Here is an 18,541-nt window from a genome sequence, read left to right on the forward strand (position 1 = left end):
TCAGAAAGAAATGCTCATTACCATTTCTCAGAGCCCAAGGTGATGACTTCAAATACCTCATTCAATCAACACCAGAGACCAGAGATTCAGTTTACAAAGATTCAGTATAAAACCGAAAGAAGCTGCAAATCCTCACATCTTAGAAGCTAGACCCAGAGAATATTTGGCATTTTTGCTTAATAGATGAAGATGATGAGTCAGTGATTAATTTAAAATGGATTAGTCATTTAAGCACTAATACAGATTGCAAAAATCGTGAGCACAATACCACTTTAAGACCGTTAAAAATCAGATGAGAAATTTATTAAGAATATTTCTTTCTGCATTTATACTTACGATGCATAAACATGAATTAATGAGTTAAAAAAAAAATGCAGCCTATGCAAAAACAGGTATAAATAAGCTCCATTAAAAACACATGAATAGATAACTTCCACATGGTAATTTTAATCACCTTTGTCAAATGACAGTTCTGCACACACTGTACATTAAGTGACCTCCATCTCTGTCATTGTGTTACAAAGGAATCAATAACCGTCTTTACATATCAGAGGTCATAAGGAGTGACCGGCCGACTGCTGACTAAAGGAAGCTGACTTACGATGATCCACATGCATTGTACCTCCTTCATACTAATAAACAGTCTCTAGCCGAGCTTCTTCACACTTCATATGTTCGGAGCTCACATACTACTGAAACATGGGGTAGTTGTGCAGCGCCTCAGTGGCAGAGCTGTACTGGAGGATGTTGTCATAGAAACGAGTGAGCTCCTCTCGCGTGTCCTTGGCACCCCTCCCTCCTGAGCCCCGGTACTTCATGGAAAGCAGCTTGGAGCACAGGTAGTGGAGCCACAGCACGTTGGTATGGGGGTGGAAGTCATTCCAGTTGTTTCTGACACAGACGAAAAAAAAATGCAGCAGGGGATCATGAGTCTGAGATGTTAAATTAATACTGTAAATTAGAAGGATTATCCATAAGAGGAGTGATCGTGCCTGTTTGAACAATGGCTTGACATGTTGGAAAATATACTTATTAGAAAACCACACTCATACCTGTACAGTAAATACTAAGCTACATGCAGGAGGCAGTTAGCTTAGCTTAGCATGAAGCCTGGAGGAAGGGGGAAAGAAGGTAAAAATCCATCTACAAACACCCTCAAAGATGAGTTGTTATTAACACAGTATATCTCCATAATGACTCATTGTTTTTACACACTGGTTTTTGAGCTTTAGACGTGCTGGCAGGTGATTTTTAGGCCAGCTGTTTCCCTGTTTCTTGTCTTGATGCTAAGCTAACAATCTGCTGGCTTAAACAGACAGATATGAGAATGGTATTGATCCTCTCCTCCAACTTTCACCAAGCAGTTGCATTTTCTGGATGAAAATGCCCATCATACCAACCACAGATCCATCTTATCATAAGAAAAGCCTTATTGTTTGAAATCTCTAATCAGCTGCTTTTTCTTTCTAGGCATCATATTGATTTGCCAAAGTCAAATCAATAAGAAGTCTACTGGCTCTGTTATCCCTCTTGTTATGTGTTTAATCAGATAAAGTTCTTTTTACGTGCGTATGATTAATCTGCTTAATGTGACACCTTTACAGTACAGAGATACTCCAGTTAAATGTCACAGTGAGTGTTTCTGAATTAGTCACATAAATACACTGACCCATTCTCCTGTCTCATCAGTCTGTAGATATCAAACTGGTAATCTCCCTGGCCCATGAAAAGCTCCTCGTCCTTCGAGATGTCACAGGACACCGTCAGATCATCTGGAGGCAACAAAACATGCGCTGAGTATTCATTCATTAAACAGCTGCATGTATTTTGCTCATAAAACAAGTCATTCAAAATATGACAGGGAGTAGAAACAAGGGAGGGGGAAAAATATCTGACCGATCTCTAGTCTGGAGAGAGAGTAGTCAATGATGCGGACCAGCACTCCCTTGGTTTCCAGAGAGTGGGCCGTTCCATTCAGGAGGAAGCTCCCCTTCTTCTGCCTGGTTGTTTTGACCAGCACATTGCCCCAGTGGAGGTCCCTGCAGTAAACAGCACAGGGGGGATGAAAGGTCCAGTTACAAGACACCATCATATTATCCATTACACTGACACCACGCACACGCACACACACCCACGCTACATGCGTCACTGAGTTGGCTTAGATACTGAATGCCACATTTCACACTCACTGTGGCAGCTGGAGTTTAAGTTGCTCAAATTTAACATGTACAACTGCAAGACAGTTTCATAGTATTTGTTGTTGTATATTGTAAGACAAATATTTTTCAGAATATCAGTGTTGTTGAAGCTGTTTTTATGTGTATTTGTGTATTAATACAAAGTTGTGGTTATGCTCTCATGCCACAGGTCATGCATGTATGCCTTGATCTGCATCAGGTCTAGCGATTCACAAAGAAAAACAACAATCATTCAAGTCATTCTTTTGAAGCAAAAACACTAAAATTCACTGGCCCCAGCTTCTCAAACGTGGATTCCATCTTTCATTTTACACGATAATTACCTTATGGACTTATCGTACAATATATACAATCTGTAACTACAATTTACAGATGTGCCCTAAACACCTTACATGCAGACGATCTGTAAAGGGTACAAAGTACTGATGTGACCTAAAGACCTCACTGGTGGCTGTGCACAGAGAAGCCTCTTGTCCCCACTTAGTTACTGCAGCACAGGCAACTCAGACAGGTGTGTGGCCAAACTGAGTCAGTTTGACAAGAGTGAAATAAGGCGTTAGATTGAAATGGAGCCATTTTATCTACGTGGGCAGGACTTAATCTACCAACAAAGTAGAGCCGATGTATGAGAAACGCTTTTTAAAATTATTATTCCAATTCCACTATCTCAATATTCTTATTAAACGTTCATTGCTCTTTGAGAGGTTATACTCACATTATGGAGCTGTATTTCTACTAGTGGGTCCCTGCTTTGTTCATTTCAGATGACAATACACAGTCCTACCAATGGTGTCGCACTATTCCACTGATCAACATGTGGCGGTAAAGCGGCAAGATGTGCTGTAACATTGCAGCAAAGGCAGGTAAGAAGAAGATCGCAAGCTTGTAAAAGCATGGATGTAAACGATACAGAATTTAAAACACTTAAGTTCTCTTATGAGGAAGGAAATGCACTGGACACATTTATTTTTTTTTTTAGAGCTAAGGGATTCACACTTGCATTTTGGTGAGTCACACCGAGTATAACCATAACTTCTGACTTTTTCTCAGTGTGAACAAGGCCTGATGCATGAATACAATCACAGCAGTCTGAGTTCTGTGTGTGTGTGTGTGTGTGTGTGTGTACCTGTGTTCAAAGTGTAGCTCCTGCTCAGCCACAGCCAAGGCAGCAGTAACCTGATGAAGGATGCTCTTTGCCACCCCTATAGACGCCAGCTTGATAACACAAGAGAGTTGAATTATAAAGTGCATTTGTTCTTCACTAGAGCAATCAAACATTTCATAGGTTTAGAAAATACATGTTGCAACGTTGTTTTCCAGTTATTACACAGCATTTGCAAAAGCTAAGTGTAGCATCTTCTTACAGATTTGTCTCTAGCATACATATTTAAGCTCCTCCTGACATAAAGCTGTAATGACTCAATTCAAGACACTATTATTTTTATGACTGCAGTCTCTTCATTAATGTTTGAGCGCATCTTTACAGCTGGCCTGCAAGTGTAATGAGCTAAAGCTAGTGTAATGACAGTGGGGTGTAAAGTGTAATGCTTCTGTTTGATGACAGTACTCGAAATTCTGTTCTGAGCAGTGACTGACATGACCGATGAAGGTTTAACATCACAACAAAACACTGTATAGCACACAGGGGGAGGTATTAAGCAGTCGTTATTGTGATGTGGTGCAGTGTGCGTACCGTTCCATTGCTGTTCTCTAGATCGATGCCTCCAAACTCAAACTCCAGGATTATGAATAACTGATCCTTTTCAAAGAAATCTGTGCAAAGAGGGACACAGAGGGAACCAGTGAAGTAGATAAGCAACCTGGTCCTGTAAAATGTTGTGTTGGACCTTGTTTAATAGGGCCTTGATGGGGATTAAAATATAAATCTATTTTAATCACAAACCATCCCATGATAGACATGCTTTTGTCTCACTGACCTGGTCTGTCATTCTCAGAGCCTTTCTTTTGGTCAAACGTGTCCCAAGCATTCAGGAAATCTGGAGGGTAGCAGCCTTGAACGCAGTGGAGACTGTGAGGGAACAACACATCAAGTCACATTAACACTCAAAACCGCTGAGACGCTTACAGACAAAAAGACAAAGGACCAGAGGGAGTGCTTACTCATTGAGTCCAATAAAGCCGCGAGTCTGGTTGTGCTGCTTCTCTTTCAGGCTGCTCAGCTCCCTGGCAGATGAAAATAGACAGTGCAGTTTAGTTAGCAATGGCCGGGCATCACTAAATGAAAACACTCAGACCTTATGAATAGGATTACACCTCTGGTGTCACAACTTCTCTCATGCACATATGCTAGTGTCTGTCCCGGCAAATGGAGCGGACTGATGTGCAGTGTTAGTTTGTACTGAGTGTACCACTTACTTTGAGATAATAATCTCATGGAGAATCTCTCCAAACGTCTTCTGGTCCTCTCCGTTCACCTTCTCACTGCCCTCTACTGGAATTATCTGTCAAGACAAGAACCACTGTTTCACTGCAGAATATACACATACGGTACAGGCATTGAACATTTATGACATTTTTTTTAATTTATCATTGAACTATGTGGTTTGTTAGCATTTGACAGGCCTAAACAAAACTCTATATAGGATTATGTTGCCATGGTGCTATTTCTAATGTATCATAACATTACTGAGTGCTCTGGAAAAAAGCAGCAGAATATTCTATGACATAAAAGTTGTTTGTACGAATAGTTACCTTAAAAGTATAACAAATGTACACTTGTGATGCAGTATGGGTTATATCATACACCATAAACACACAAACACACATACTTTGAGAGCAACAGTGTCTCCTGAGGCGTTGGTGGTGGAGAAGACCTCACCGAAGGTCCCCTCCCCAATCTTAACACACTGTTTCATACGGTGAGGGAGAATGCACTCCTCCCAGGGCAGAGGTTGCTGCTGGCAACACTCAGCACACACCTTCTCTTCATCCGACAGATCTGCATCCTCACACACAGGCTGTAACAAAAGACAGGAGACAGGTGACGTGTATTGACACATTCAACAGTCAGTACTTAGAAAGAAAGTGGTACAAGCTTGCTCTCTATATTAAGTGTTTGTTAAATATTGGACATATTTCAGTGGGTCTGTGTGATGGGACAGACGTGTTTCCATTTCAACCAGTGCAGTTGCCTGTAATGGCTTGTTCTTCAGCTTGTGATTTACTGGTGTAACTGTACTCTCTGCACCACTGGTGTACACAAGGTGTCAGGTCAAATGAGTAGTACAGATGACAGTCCCTCATCATCAGGTGCAGTTAGGCAACAATATGCCAGTAACAGCAGTGACTGAAAATTCCAGTAATTATAAGGACAGTCAAATTTAGTTGATGATTTGTCACTAGTTGGTGTGTAATCCCTCGTGTTGAAATTTCATTGGCCAGAGTGACATGTGTCATAAATATTAAACATGTTTGATAACACCTCAGAAAAGGTTGTAAACTAAAGCAGCGGGATCTTCTGCACAAACCGCAGCCTCCAAAATCATCATACAGCTGAATCAATTGGGATTTATTATAGGACTGTTGTATTAGACTGATTTAGTTCTAGCTAAGTGCAGTTAATAAACTGGCAACAGAGTGTATGTCTGTCTCTTATGACTCCTTAATAGTAGCAGATGTGTACCATGTGTTGTACCAGAGAACTATGGTACAGCTGTGACTGGAGACGTTTATGGAGCGGCGTCCGCAAGGGTGTGGCAAAGAGGTCCTGGCTGACGTCTGCAAGAGCCGTCCTTCCAGGAGAGCCTGACAGATGTAAACCCCTCGGAGTGAGTAGCACTAATGAGAGAGAACAGAAAAGAGACAGAGACAGTTAGAAAAATGAAAGGTAGGATGGAACGTAAGGACACAGTTATTGAAGTGGCAGCTTTAAATTAAATTTCAAAATGTTAAGTCCTCAACAAGTGGGGGACAAATTACTACTTTGTGGTGTATGTGTGTGTATTACACATGCCTTTGCGGTGAACAGAGAGGGCGGCCTTGAGTCGGCTCCAGGTGTGTGTGTTTGGTGTGAAGTCAGCCAACAGAGACGAGAGGTTGAGCGGACCCGCTCTCACCGGGGTGGAGAAATTCATGGCTGTTCCAACCTCCTACAGACAGGATGGAGTGAGAGTCAGTGATGCCACAGCTCCACCTGTGGCCATTTTAAATCCATCCTAACAATTAAGCCTTAATTACAGAAGGGTGGGATTGTAGTGGGAATGAAAACAATACGCACTTTAAACAAAAATCAGTTTGTGTGTGGTGTGTAAGTTGGTCCAAAAACATTTAGTCATACCTTTCCATGCAGATGATTTGGGGTTTTAAAATTTTGTTTGTGGAGTTGACAGCAATTAAAAAATTACTTTAAAAAAATGCAACTCAGCAGAAGGGAGGAAAATGCATCTCAACAAACTGTCCCAGTAATGATGTAATGAACAGTTTTCAGTCACAAAATCATTTCTACTGAGGATAAAAAAAAAAAAAAACACAAAGTAAAGGGTAAGATTGCTTTAATTAACTAAATCTCTGTAACCAGGACATCTGGAAGAACATTTTGAACGCTTTTGAGTGTTATACAATCAAAATCCCATTCACTACCATCTATGAGGGCAGCAGCATGAATGTTAGATGTGAATATCTCAAACATTTAGCAGATGAAACTGAAACTATTTACAAGGGGGTTGATAGCATTTAAGATAAATGGGAAACTTGTCTTCTTTTTTGTCATTTGGGTGAACAAAACCTTCCCTAGAATCTGACTTGAATATGGCATCATGTAGCATCATCACTCATAAACCCTCTCTGTGTCTAAATAAACTTCACATAGTGGATAGACATCAAGATAATGATAAATATTTGACAAATCAGACAATGTTTGAAAATGTAGGCTTTTCATGTGTCATAAAAAATGAAAAAAAAAAAAACCCCACAAGAACAAACATTCCCAGTTAGTGATGCATTTTTGTTAAATATAAGTGTTGCTGAACATCCTCTCAGAAATAGCTAAAAATATTACTGCTATTCTAGAAATATATTCTTAGTAGAAACCTGATGAATTTGATCACAGGTATTGAAGGCTCAAGTGTCACACCAGGAAAAAAAATGTGGTTAATTTTCTTTAATCAAATTGAAAGGTCCGTTGATACCTGACAGCCAAAAACTGCCTCAACGCATAGCTTATTTTGTCTGACAATGGCTAACCAATAATATCAAAACTGTCAATTAATATGCAATCTATCAAATATATGTTTAAAAAAAATATTTAAAAAAACATAAATAAATAAAAAATTTCAGCAGTATTGTGTTGTGTTGTGTTTATGTGCATGTTGTCTCACCCTTGGCTGTTTGTGTTGCATGGAGATCAGCTCATTGATGCTGCAGTCCACAGACTTGGCGCCGCCTGCCCACCTGCTTGTGCTGGCGCTGCCTTTGTTTTTCCAGCGACTCACACTCAGACCGCTCACACAGGCCTTCCTGGTCGTCCCAGGTCTGTCTGCAGATGTGCTCCTCCTCTTCTTTTCTTTTGGAGCCAGAGACTTCTTTCTTCTTTTGGACGGAATGTTACAGGAGCTCTTGACAACTTCTTCTTTGTCTGAGGCAATCCTGTATTCAGAACTAGTTGAGCTCCTCTTTTTTGTATTGACTTTAACAGAAGTGTCTTCATCATGGACATCAGTATCATTCTCAGACTGGTGGTCATTCTCTACCAGTTCATCACTGGCTGAGTCTGACACAACTGTGAAATATTCAAGCTTTTTGTCTTTCAGCTGCAGAATTTCTTTCAACTGTGATGAAGTTACTCTCTTTATCTCAACAGTGGGCTTGTCAGATAGACATTTCTCCTTCAGCATCGTCTTGAGCACCGCTGTCTTTTCTTCTGTTTCTGGATCACTGGACTGTGTCCGGGCTGCTGCACTGCTGCTGTTTACTGACCGTCTAACAGACAGCATCATTCCCTCAGTGGTTTCTCCTGAACATGTGAGCTCTTCTGGGTTGTCGATGTCGTGTGTGTGGTCCTTTTTAGACTTGTCTGCATCTGGATTAACAGACCTAACGTCATAGGTCATACGTGCATTTTTCTGCTTTGTGAACCCTTTGAGTTGTTTAACAGTCGATTGTGATAATTTTTTTAGCTGAATGGCGCATTTCTTAGCAAGACATTTGTCTTTTATTCCTACAACCTCCTCTTCAGTAAACAGTGTTTGTACAGGGCTGGTGGCTGGCAATTGTGTGCCCATGACAAGCTGAACACTGCTCTGTACTGATGCTGGTGAGTACTCAGCTGACTGCTTACAGTCAATTGATGGTAAACTGTCAGTCACTGAAGCTTCCTGTTTAGGAGACTCAAAACTACTTACTGGTTGTAAATAATCTCCGATTTTATTGTTTGTCACAGATAAATGAAGATTAAATGATATTTCTGAAGACTGCAAAAGGTCAGCAGTTTGACTACTCTCCACAGACAGTGAATATTTATTTGTTTGCTGGCTGTGAACTGAGCTTGACAGCCCCAAACAGGATGAGTAGGTTGTTTGACTGCAAAGCTGAGTCACAGTGACGCTGTCTAATCTCTCCAACTGCACTGTGCAGAGCTCGGTCAAACATTTCTCCTTCAGAGCCTCTATCAGCCACTCTAACCCTCCTGCTGCTGACACAAAATCACTGCTGCTTTCACCGTCTGTAGAGAGCAGATTTAGACTTGGAAATTTCCCACCATACTTTGTCTTTGAGTTTTGACTGTGGCTTTTGGCTTCCTCACTACAGCCGCTTCTCTTGTTAGAGCTCTCGGGCCCCATTAATAAATCACCGGAGGGTTCTTCATGGTGATGCAAGTCTGGTTCTTGCTCACCAAGGCTTGACTGCAACTTCTCAACAGAGTGGAGTCCAGTGGGGCCTATACAGCTCACTGACATGGACGGAGAAGTAGAGGACTTATCATTGATGGGAAAGAGTTTAAGGTGTGGACGTTGGCTGAAGGAGCCTGCTGAGGGTGTAGAGCAAAAGATGGGTTTCCGGGAGCAGGGTCCGAGGCTGTGATCTGCCGACTCATTGATGGATATCTCTCGAAGGGGGTTGGTTGCGAAGCTGGAAGTCCCCGCAGCATTCATTGAGTTCTCCGCACTCGACAGCAAAACTGCTGGAAGGACCCTCCTCCTCCTCCTCCTGGAAGGCTGAAGGATACCACTGGAACACAACCCTCCAGACGTAAAGTCATCTGATGAGTTGAGTATACTGACTATTGCTTTAGGGAGTTTGGGTTTGGCGGAAGTCCCACGTCTGCGGCGGGTTACAAAGCGTCCCACAGAACGAGGATGAACACTGAGGAAGGGAAAAAAATTAATAAATAAAAATGCAGAAGAGGAAGAGAGCTAATGGTTACAGAAATTAACCTCCAAACTTCAGTGGGGATAAAGTGAAATTTCCTACCCTGTAACTAATTTCAATGTATTTTTCTGAATGGTTCTTAACAGTATCGCTTCTGACAACCTTTTTGTGATATTTGCAGGTCAGCTCCATTACACTGTAACCATAACAGAATGCATGCTATACATGAGCTGCCAAAAACAATATGACATTAAATATAATCTTCAAATGAAGATCCTCACACCCTTGGAAGAAAAAAACAGCTTCACATTATGACAAATTCAAATTACTCAGCCCTATGTTCTTTATGTGCATTAGGAAGCCCTACTATCAATAAACCCCTGCAACAAAATGGACAAAAGACATTGTCTTCAAAAATCAATATGGTAAATTGTCTTATTATTATTATTATTATTACTATTACTTTAGTTTTGTACAGCGTCACATCCATATTGCAATGGATTGTGGGTACTACAGGCAGACTCTCTGGAAGTCCACAGGAAGTTCACTTGAGCTCCCTTGTGGACAGCCCTCAGCACTCATGGTATTCCTAGGAATGCGCCCGTTAGGTCTGTAAGTGTGGTGAAGTCTGGACATTTGGATTCAGCCTTCTGCTATCTAACAGGAGCACTAAAAACCTGACTGGCTGAGTACTTACTTAGAGTCTCTCTTCATCTGAAATGAATTTTTGGGACATTTTGGTGCAGACATCGAGTCTTCCTCACTCTCGCTGGTCATTAGAACCTGTCGGCCTTTCCGCCTCATCATGACTTCTGGAACAGACATGAGTTGGCTTTTCCTGTTGGCATGCAGAGACAAAAATCATTTCAGAAATACATACAATAAAATACAAACATTAAAATTACTCCTGCAAGTGAGTGATTCCAGGCAAGCACATAGTTGTAAGTTCAAAAGCCCAATTATGCGGATCTGGCCACATAACATGCACAATCCACAACAACTGAAGATAAACATCAGTGGCTTCAACATCATCATTTATCAGTTTTCAGTAGAATTGTATGATGATATAGGAGAAACACATTATATTGCTACTTTGCAAAATTTGGTTGTCTACATTAATATTTTTAAAAATGCTATACATATGATGCTTTTGTATTACATCAGAAAATTAAAAATGTTTAGGTTTGTAGATTGCTGGTCAGACACAATAAACTTGATTTGAACTGCTGATGGGTATTTGTCATTATTTTCAACATTTGATATTAATTTAAAATAGCAGCTGTTGAAGGAAACTGTGATGCTCATGTAATCCATATAGTTAGATAGAAATTGTACATCTAATCATAAGTGCGCACAGAGTGGTGGAAAAGAGAAAGATCACCTTGACCCGCAGAGTAGAGACAGGTACACTATTGTGCCAGCATATTGGTTTTTTCAGAGTTGCTGCTATAGTAGTGACTCAACAATATTTTGGAGTTAGACCAGAGAATCTGGTGTAACTGTGACTCAGCAATGTTTAAGGATTAGACCAATCAGAAATCCCTGTGTAACTGTGACTCAGCAATATTTTAGGCTCAGACAAATCAGGGAATCCTGTGTAAGCATCCCTTAGGAGGAGCATGGTGAGAGAGAGCGTTAACAGAAGAAGAAGAGATTTAGAGATGCTTCACATGCCAGATTTGTACTTAGTACTCTCTATTATCTGGAGAACAAAAACAGTGGGATTCAGTATTAAGTTTCCTGTCCTCCTGTGTCTTTGATTTAGTTCCTACAAACCTTGAAGTGGATGTTTGATCAAATCTGTTGAAGATATCGAAGAAGAAAGAAGAAAATTGACAACACAGCCCTAGATCTGAGATTTAAAATCGCAGCATTCACAATGGAGGTTGGGTATTGAAGCCTGTCAAAACAGTTACAGTATGCTCAAATGCATAAGTCATATGTCAAAAGTCAAATGTCTGTTTACTGATACTGTTATGATAACATAGAAAAGCAAAACAGAGTCACAAAACTCTTTGTGTTTGCATAATGTGTTCTGCTCATGCCTGGCTGTGCACAGACCTGGTCGTCTTGCTCTGCTGAGCCAGCTGAGGGCATGGAGGAGAGGGTCTGCTGATGTTCTCCTCATCACTGTTGTTCTCTGTCAGACATAACACAGCTTTTCTCTTGGCAGGACGGCTAACTCTACCAGTGACGACACAAGACTTCCTCCCTCTAATAATAAGGAAAAAATTAAAACCAACAAATGAAGAGGTTAGAATACTGATTATCGGCAAGTGGTTAGGGAAAAAAACAACAACTGTAAGACATTAAATGTAAATGATGCAAATAATCACAAGCTCTATTTTGCTAATCCTATAATGGACAAAATATTACAAAGCTCCAATCAGTAATGCAAATTAGAGGTATTTGCTTTAGGTAATTCTTGTGTTTAGGGTCTATAATTGGTAAATTATTAACTGTTTATTTATCACAAAATGCACATTAATGAGGTATCTACATCGCTCATAATTGCCCACTGTATGTTTGTTCACAGACCTTGTTTTCTTGCTCTGCTGAGCAGGTTGAGGGTCGGGATGAGAGTAGATGATGACGTTCTCTTCATTGCTGATATTCTCCTCATCCCAGCTCTTCTCTGTCAGACATAGGATTGTGTTTTTCTTGACAGGACGTGCAGCTCTATGAACACCAGCACTGGTTCTTGTGTTTCTATGGCATGAAAAACAGATGAAGACATAAGGAACAGTTGTATGATATTGAATATAAGAGCAAGTAGGTTTTGGGTGTTTTAGTATTTACATTTTGGGGACAGATACAGACAGATGTACTGATTTTGACAGTAGAAAAAAAATATATTGTCACTAGTTGTTTTCTTAATATAATAAATACCTGCCATTAACAAACATTCCTGATAAGGACCAATTAATCTGGTTAGTTAAGGACTTTGACCAAGATACATTATAGTTGAGAAATAAACTTGTCAGTGCTCTGTGGTGGGCAAGCTTTGCCATAGCTACACCATTTCAAAATTTCCCCAAATACATGTTTGGCTTTTCCGTGTGGCTTATTGACTGACATGTGTTCTATGTCAGGTGATATACACTCAGATGGTAGTTTATTGGGTACACCTAGCTAACGAATCCTCCCTCCATCAAGCTTATAATGTTATTGAATTCGTTTCAACTTTGTGAACATTTTGGAGGCTGTAGTTTGTAGTGCTGTTGAACTGCATTATGTTATGTAGAGGTGTTTCTCTTATTTATATTTCTTATTTAGCCCACCTTTACTGATATAAAAAGGGTGGGGGGAAAAAAACAGAAACACTGGTCACTGGGATGCAATACAGTTGTATCTGTGATAAAGCTAAAGCCTGACTAACGTGTTGCTGCAGACATGTAATAACTTGTTCCCTTTAATGTACTGAATGCATCTTGGCATGTAATCCCTGTAGACTTCTCCTAAAACCCAAGTGACTGAGTGACCTTATGACATCAGAGACAGAAATGGGGACATAACAGCACATTAATAGGAAGAACGACAGCCAAGGTGAGAGGACTCTCATCACCTGTCGACTTGAACGCACCTTTTCCTCGCAGGTTCTGCGGGTTCAAAGACGGAGATGTCACCGTCCGTTGAGAGGGTGCTATCGAAGGCCTGCTTGCGGTCATCAGGTGAAATCCAAGCGGTCAGCTGTCGCCTCTGCCTCCCGTATGTCTTCAGAATTAACGGCTTCACTGGCTTCATGTTTGAAATTACAGCTAAAGCCGAGCTACTGTGTCTAACTTGTATTCAACGTGATCGAAAACATTTGGTGTTATTAATCTAGAGACTATGTTGCTATGCTAACAACAGCTGTTAACTGTGATGCCAAAACTGTATAAGCGCCTTCACGATTCATCAACAGTGACCTACTAAACTCACTGTAACTCCATCTCACTAAATAGTCCTTTTAACCCGTTTCCATGAATGAAAGCGATGCATTATCTTTTGCGTCTCCTTTATTATTTTCCAACATGAATCCGCCGCACCCGCTTCTTGTTCAAACCGCTAGACTCGTCGTTGATTGGTCAACAATTGGTGAACGCCATAATACAGTGCCGACTAGCGGATTGGAGTAACAACATCTTGATGCGTTTAAATTGTACATCGGCTAACTTATGGTGGCGAGAGGAGTCAACACAATTCAAAAGCAAAAACACGAACACAACACAAATGCAAAAGCAACAACATGAATGCTAAAGCAAAAGCGCGTATGCAAAAACCACAACACAAATACAGAAGCCACAACATGATTTGTAAGACCAAATTTGTATTAATTTGATTTGTGATGCATTTTGAATTTTACAGGTAAATCATACACACATAAAACAAGATTCCATGGGTCTATGTTTTTTACATGAAAGTGTTGTTGTACTATGAAGAATTATTTTTTGTGTCCCCTGACCAATCTCTCTTTCCTCTTTTTATTAATTGTCCACTTACTTTTCTAATTTTCAAATTTACATTTCAAAATGTATCTGAATTTGATAAGAGGCGTCATTGGTCTGAAGTGGAAAAATGAAGTGGATAGCTTTAAGAGTTACAGCCTTTTAATCCAAAATTCCGTGTTTTTTGTCACTATCCTACTGTAGCTCAGCAGAAAAACACTGCTGACAAAGGAAGTCTACACTGAAGAGACTGTAACTTTAGATGATGCCCACCTGATTTGATTAACTCAAACTGCTGAAGCCTCATATCAGGTTAAGATAAACATCTGAATACATTTTTGCACAAAACCAGGACTATGGATTTTGACCCCATCACTTCCAGTGAAAGTGCATTAAGAAGTAAACTTCGGAAGGTCACGACAAAAAGACCTCCAAGCAAAACCTGTTTCAGTGTTTATATAAATACCTGACTATTGTTTTAAGACAAACTTGAAAGTAGTGTCAGAATATGTGGCCTACCAATTTTGACTTGTGCAATGGTTTTAGGTATTGCACTACAACATGAACTAATATATACGAACCAATTTATGGGCCAGAGTTTGAACGCCATCCCCTCTACATATGACAGACCCAGAAGATAAAAAAACAAGGCAGTAAGTCAGTGTAACCACCAGGTGTCATTATTCTATCAGACTGTACTGGCTTATACTTTATGTGTACAAGCATGCTGTACAACATGAGATATTTACGTCAGTATTATGTATGTTGAAAATTGTATATGTTGCCAAATTTATTTTAGATTTAAAATGTATATAAAAATATTGGAAAATTCATATTCTTTGAAAGAACAGGATGTTGATGACAGTGCAATCTCTTTATTCTTATCAGTGGGCACTTATCAGAAATGAAACAAAACCAAGTAAAGTTACTATTTTATCAGCCCTGTATGGCTGTAATGTAAAACTAGATCAGCCTATATACATAGCACGTGTAAGCAATAAGTGCAAGTACAGCTGTGAAAATACGGTCATTATTATTTTTGTAGGTAAGCCGTCATGAATTTAGAAGTTTTCACCTGCTGATGGCACTAGATTAAAAGTCAAAGCTATAGTAATAAGGATTCATTCAAGGACTACAAATGTCTGTTCTATATTTCATGCCAGTCCATCAAATAGTTATTAAGACATTTCAATCAAGGCAATCTTGGATGTGTCTTTAAAGCTCACTGTAGCTGTTCAATGCACTACCTTGTATAGGCCCAGATGGCCCTCTTTGTCTCAAGTCCAAATGGGACAAATTTAAACAGTAATTACTTTGTAGTTTTGCCCTTTCAGACCATTAACTACAAATCATGTATACAAAGATGCCAATTTTTTTTTCAAAGTAAAGGCATGGCTTACAATTTATTTAATCACTTTCCTACCTTCCAGGCACCAATTACTCCTCGTTGATTTGTTAATGCTATGAAAATCCTTTTGCACAGACTTTAAAGTTGCTTGAAGGTAATCCAGTCACCTATCTAATATGCAACTCCAGAAAAACCAATAACAAAATAGCCTACTATTCACTATAAAAATCTTCATGGACTGCAACCTCATATAATTTGATCAGCTATGTTTTCAGCAAGGACAGGGCAGGACAAATGAATATTCAATAAGAATATTTACCATATTTGCATGGACTCCACACAATGCCACCTACTGATACTGAGGTTATATGTCAAAAGTATAATGTTTAGAAAGTTTAAGTTGGTTCCAGATACCTCTTTATGCAAGGGAGATACGGATTCCTTCAGGCCCAATACTTTGTTTTCTCCTTTTCATCATGGCTGAGCTTTCACAGTTTATCCCACTGAAATAAACTTCCCCAAACAATACTTGTGCCAATTCCTGCCATGTATTGTTCAGCTACTGTTTGTTGTCAGGTACTATTATTATTATTATTAAGTGGATTATATATAATAGTGGATCAATATATTATACACACTGACCTAGGGTGAAGTATTGTTTATTGTTGTTTTTCGGCTTCTTGTGGGCTCTATATTTTTTCTATTCATCTATAATCTGTTTCTACATAACTGGTCCGCATTGGGAATAATAGGCTAATGTTTTCTGTCTCTGGGCACTGTCTCTGTACTAAGTACTGACTTATGGAGGGTGTCCAAGGTTTTGCACAGATACTGTTTGTTTTTTTCTATTTTGTAAGTTCATGAAAATAATCATCATCGTTGAATTTGCTGATTTTCTTGGAGGAAAAACACTTAAAGCATACCGAAGTAGACTATAGAAAACTTTCAAGTTCGCAAATGTCCTTCAGAAAAATGACCTTTTTTCGCTGCAACATTCACAGCACCACTATATGACAAAGTAATGACATTAGGGTAACATTTCAAGAGTATATAGTAGTAAATAAAAATAAAGGGGGGAAAAAAAAAATCAGAGAAGCGTTTGCTTCCGGAGCAGCGTCCCCTGGTCCACCCTGTCGGAGAACAGCGGCATCTGGGAGGGAGGAGAAAAGAAACAAGCCGAGAGAAAACGGAGGGGAGGAGAAAAAAGACAGGAGCGCAGCGAGAAGGACGTGAACACACTGGAGAGGAGGTGAGTGATGTGGTATGCCGAGAATTTTCGCTTGAATACGGGGAGTTGTGGTCGTTGCGGTGCCGTTACAGTTTGCCCTCTCAGCCTTTAAATGACTGGAAACGTGAGTAACTTTCCATATTCTTCTGACGGGCGACGCATTGCTTTGGCATCTGAGGGGCCCGCTGTGTTGCAAACAAGTCGGGGAGGTGGGGGAGAGGAGACTGGGAGGCTGCGGCGGCAGATAGGAAGGGGGGGTATTAACAGCGTGTGTTTCTTTGAGTTTATTGTCACATTTTGTTGTGTCTGTGATGGCCGGTGAATGAGTCCTCGCGTACTGTCAGAGAATGCAGCGGTTGTTTATGAAAACAGCCATTATTATGGGAACGTTGTCGCGAGCCGCCAGCCGTTGACCACCGCTTTGCTTTAAGGTTAGCTACTTTAACTCGACTTGCTTATGTTGGGGATTTAAGAGCGAAAACGCTTGAAAATAGATGCAACCGAGCTGTGAAATAACATTTCTGAAACCTCACCACTCTTAAACTTGAGCTGTCATCATGTTGAGAGGGCCTATCAGCAGGTAAGTGGCTGGTAAACTGACCAGCAGTCGGCCATTCATCAAAAGTTAACCAACCACCAGACAGAAAGAAAAGCCCCAAAACCTTTATATTCAAAAACTACTCGGTTTTGTTCTTTTTACTGTGGTTTTATGTTAATTCATGGCATAATATCTACATTTTTAAACGGTTAAGGTGATGACCTTCCACTACATCTCCACCAGTGAGCTGAAGTTTAGTTGTGCTGTTTCTGACCACTCTTCAAGAATGGACAGATTGGTGACACCAGGATTTGTAACCAGGTAGGGTTTATTAATTAGTGTGATCCAAATAGGCTTGAAAATACTGATTATTTCTATGATATACTAATCTGTTTATTGTTTGTCTAATTGATTGTTCAAACTATAACAAGTCAGTATTTAAACATTGGCTTTTTTTGCTTGATATATGACTTGAAATGATTATTTGCTTTCAAAAGTAGTTGTTCATTCATTTTCTGCCAATTAACCTATTGATGAATTGACTAATTGTTTCAGCACTAGAACCCTGACAGGTCAGTTTAACATATCCTTTGGTTTCTGTCCAGAGATGCTCCAGCTCCTGCCTCATGGCTGTGTCCTCTGCCTTGTTCTATGTTGGTTTCTCTGTTGAGCTATGAGTTAAGTAATAAAGAGGCTGATTGTGAAACAAACAGGCATAAAGGATGGTATTCTCTTGACTTGTGCACATTACATGGAATAGTCTGGGGGCAATAGGCCATGCAGGCCCTAAGGGGATGAGGTTGAGGCTTGTATTGGTGCATGGTGCTGGCTGGACACAGCTAGCTAATCGTTTCCAGCCTTCCTCTGGTAGTTTTTGCCAGGCCTGTGAGATAATATGCTTGCTTGTTTTATACAAACAATGGAGCCACTTAATTGCTTGTTTACGTTTTGTAAGTTAAAGAATCTAGAGAGTGGTGTCAATTAATTTCCTGTTTAATCATTTTGGAGGTGGGGAGGGCAAAGACATGGCTCAGATAGTTTTGGTTTGTGCATAAAGACGTAGAGGAAGAATTATTATTGACTTTTCCTTTCAAAACCATTGACTTCAGGCGAATGCTGACTTTCACAGGGATTGGATTTGTTGTTGTATCGTAACAATGTCAGAATTGTGAGACAGTTCATGTAGTATACTGTACGTGTTTCTGTGGAGGCAGAAGGGACCCTGAAGTTGTTGACAACAACATGAATTACCAAAGGACCTGGCTTCTGTTTTTGGACAGCACCACTGAGGTTTCTCTCCCTCCCTGCCTCCCTGCCTTTCCCTCCTGGTGACACTGGCTCTCATGCATTTCTTTTGCGTCACATTTGCACCGATGCTTCCTTGTGTGTGCTTTTGGGAGGTGAGTTCATAAAGCATACTTATCATAAAGCATAAACAATGGATGAAACCTGGGATAATGTCATGTTTTCATTGAC

At 40.1% G+C, this 18,541-nt stretch overlaps 2 protein-coding genes across 3 annotated transcripts in view; one reads left to right on the top strand and one right to left on the bottom strand.

Moving 5' to 3' along the window:
- Positions 1-383: 383 nt before the first annotated feature.
- Positions 384-13,301, bottom strand: haspin (histone H3 associated protein kinase). Of its 2 annotated transcripts, none has more exons than XM_022758554.1 (16): positions 13,108-13,301; positions 12,063-12,233; positions 11,586-11,738; positions 10,222-10,362; positions 7,535-9,518; positions 6,172-6,307; positions 5,854-5,996; positions 4,988-5,176; positions 4,575-4,660; positions 4,320-4,382; positions 4,136-4,227; positions 3,892-3,971; positions 3,325-3,413; positions 1,897-2,039; positions 1,670-1,772; positions 384-891 (listed from the first exon to the last, which is right to left on the bottom strand). In XM_022758554.1, exons 1-16 carry the CDS (start codon positions 13,266-13,268, stop codon positions 690-692), a joined length of 3,936 nt encoding a protein of 1,311 aa, XP_022614275.1. In that variant the 5' UTR covers positions 13,269-13,301; the 3' UTR covers positions 384-689. The 2 variants fall into 2 exon arrangements, with proteins under 2 accessions (XP_022614275.1, XP_022614274.1); XM_022758553.1 differs by having other exon boundaries at positions 5,842-5,996.
- Positions 13,302-16,499: 3,198 nt separating this feature from the next.
- apbb2 (amyloid beta precursor protein binding family B member 2) overlaps positions 16,500-18,541 on the top strand; it is a 49,699-nt gene continuing 47,657 nt past the window's right edge. The window contains exon 1 of the mRNA XM_022758493.1: positions 16,500-16,548. The gene's annotated coding sequence lies outside the window, so the exon portion shown is untranslated. The remainder of the gene's footprint in view (positions 16,549-18,541) is intronic.

Source organism: Seriola dumerili, unplaced genomic scaffold, assembly GCF_002260705.1.
Source record: "Seriola dumerili isolate Sdu_G_001 unplaced genomic scaffold, Sdu_1.0 BDQW01000301.1, whole genome shotgun sequence".
Taxonomy (NCBI): domain Eukaryota; kingdom Metazoa; phylum Chordata; class Actinopteri; order Carangiformes; family Carangidae; genus Seriola; species Seriola dumerili.

What these genes read in the sequence shown, in the direction of transcription:
- haspin (XM_022758553.1), bottom strand. Translation starts at nt 13,268, where the DNA reads ATGAAGCCAGTGAAGCCGTTAATTCTGAAGACATACGGGAGGCAGAGG. An exon ending in GCAGAACCTGCGAGGAAAAG is followed by an intron (nt 12,234 to 13,107) that starts GTGCGTTCAAGT and finishes TTCATGCCATAG; the next exon opens with AAACACAAGAACCAGTGCTG. An exon ending in CTGATGAGACAGGAGAATGG is followed by an intron (nt 892 to 1,669) that starts GTCAGTGTATTT and finishes CGTCTGTGTCAG; the next exon opens with AAACAACTGGAATGACTTCC.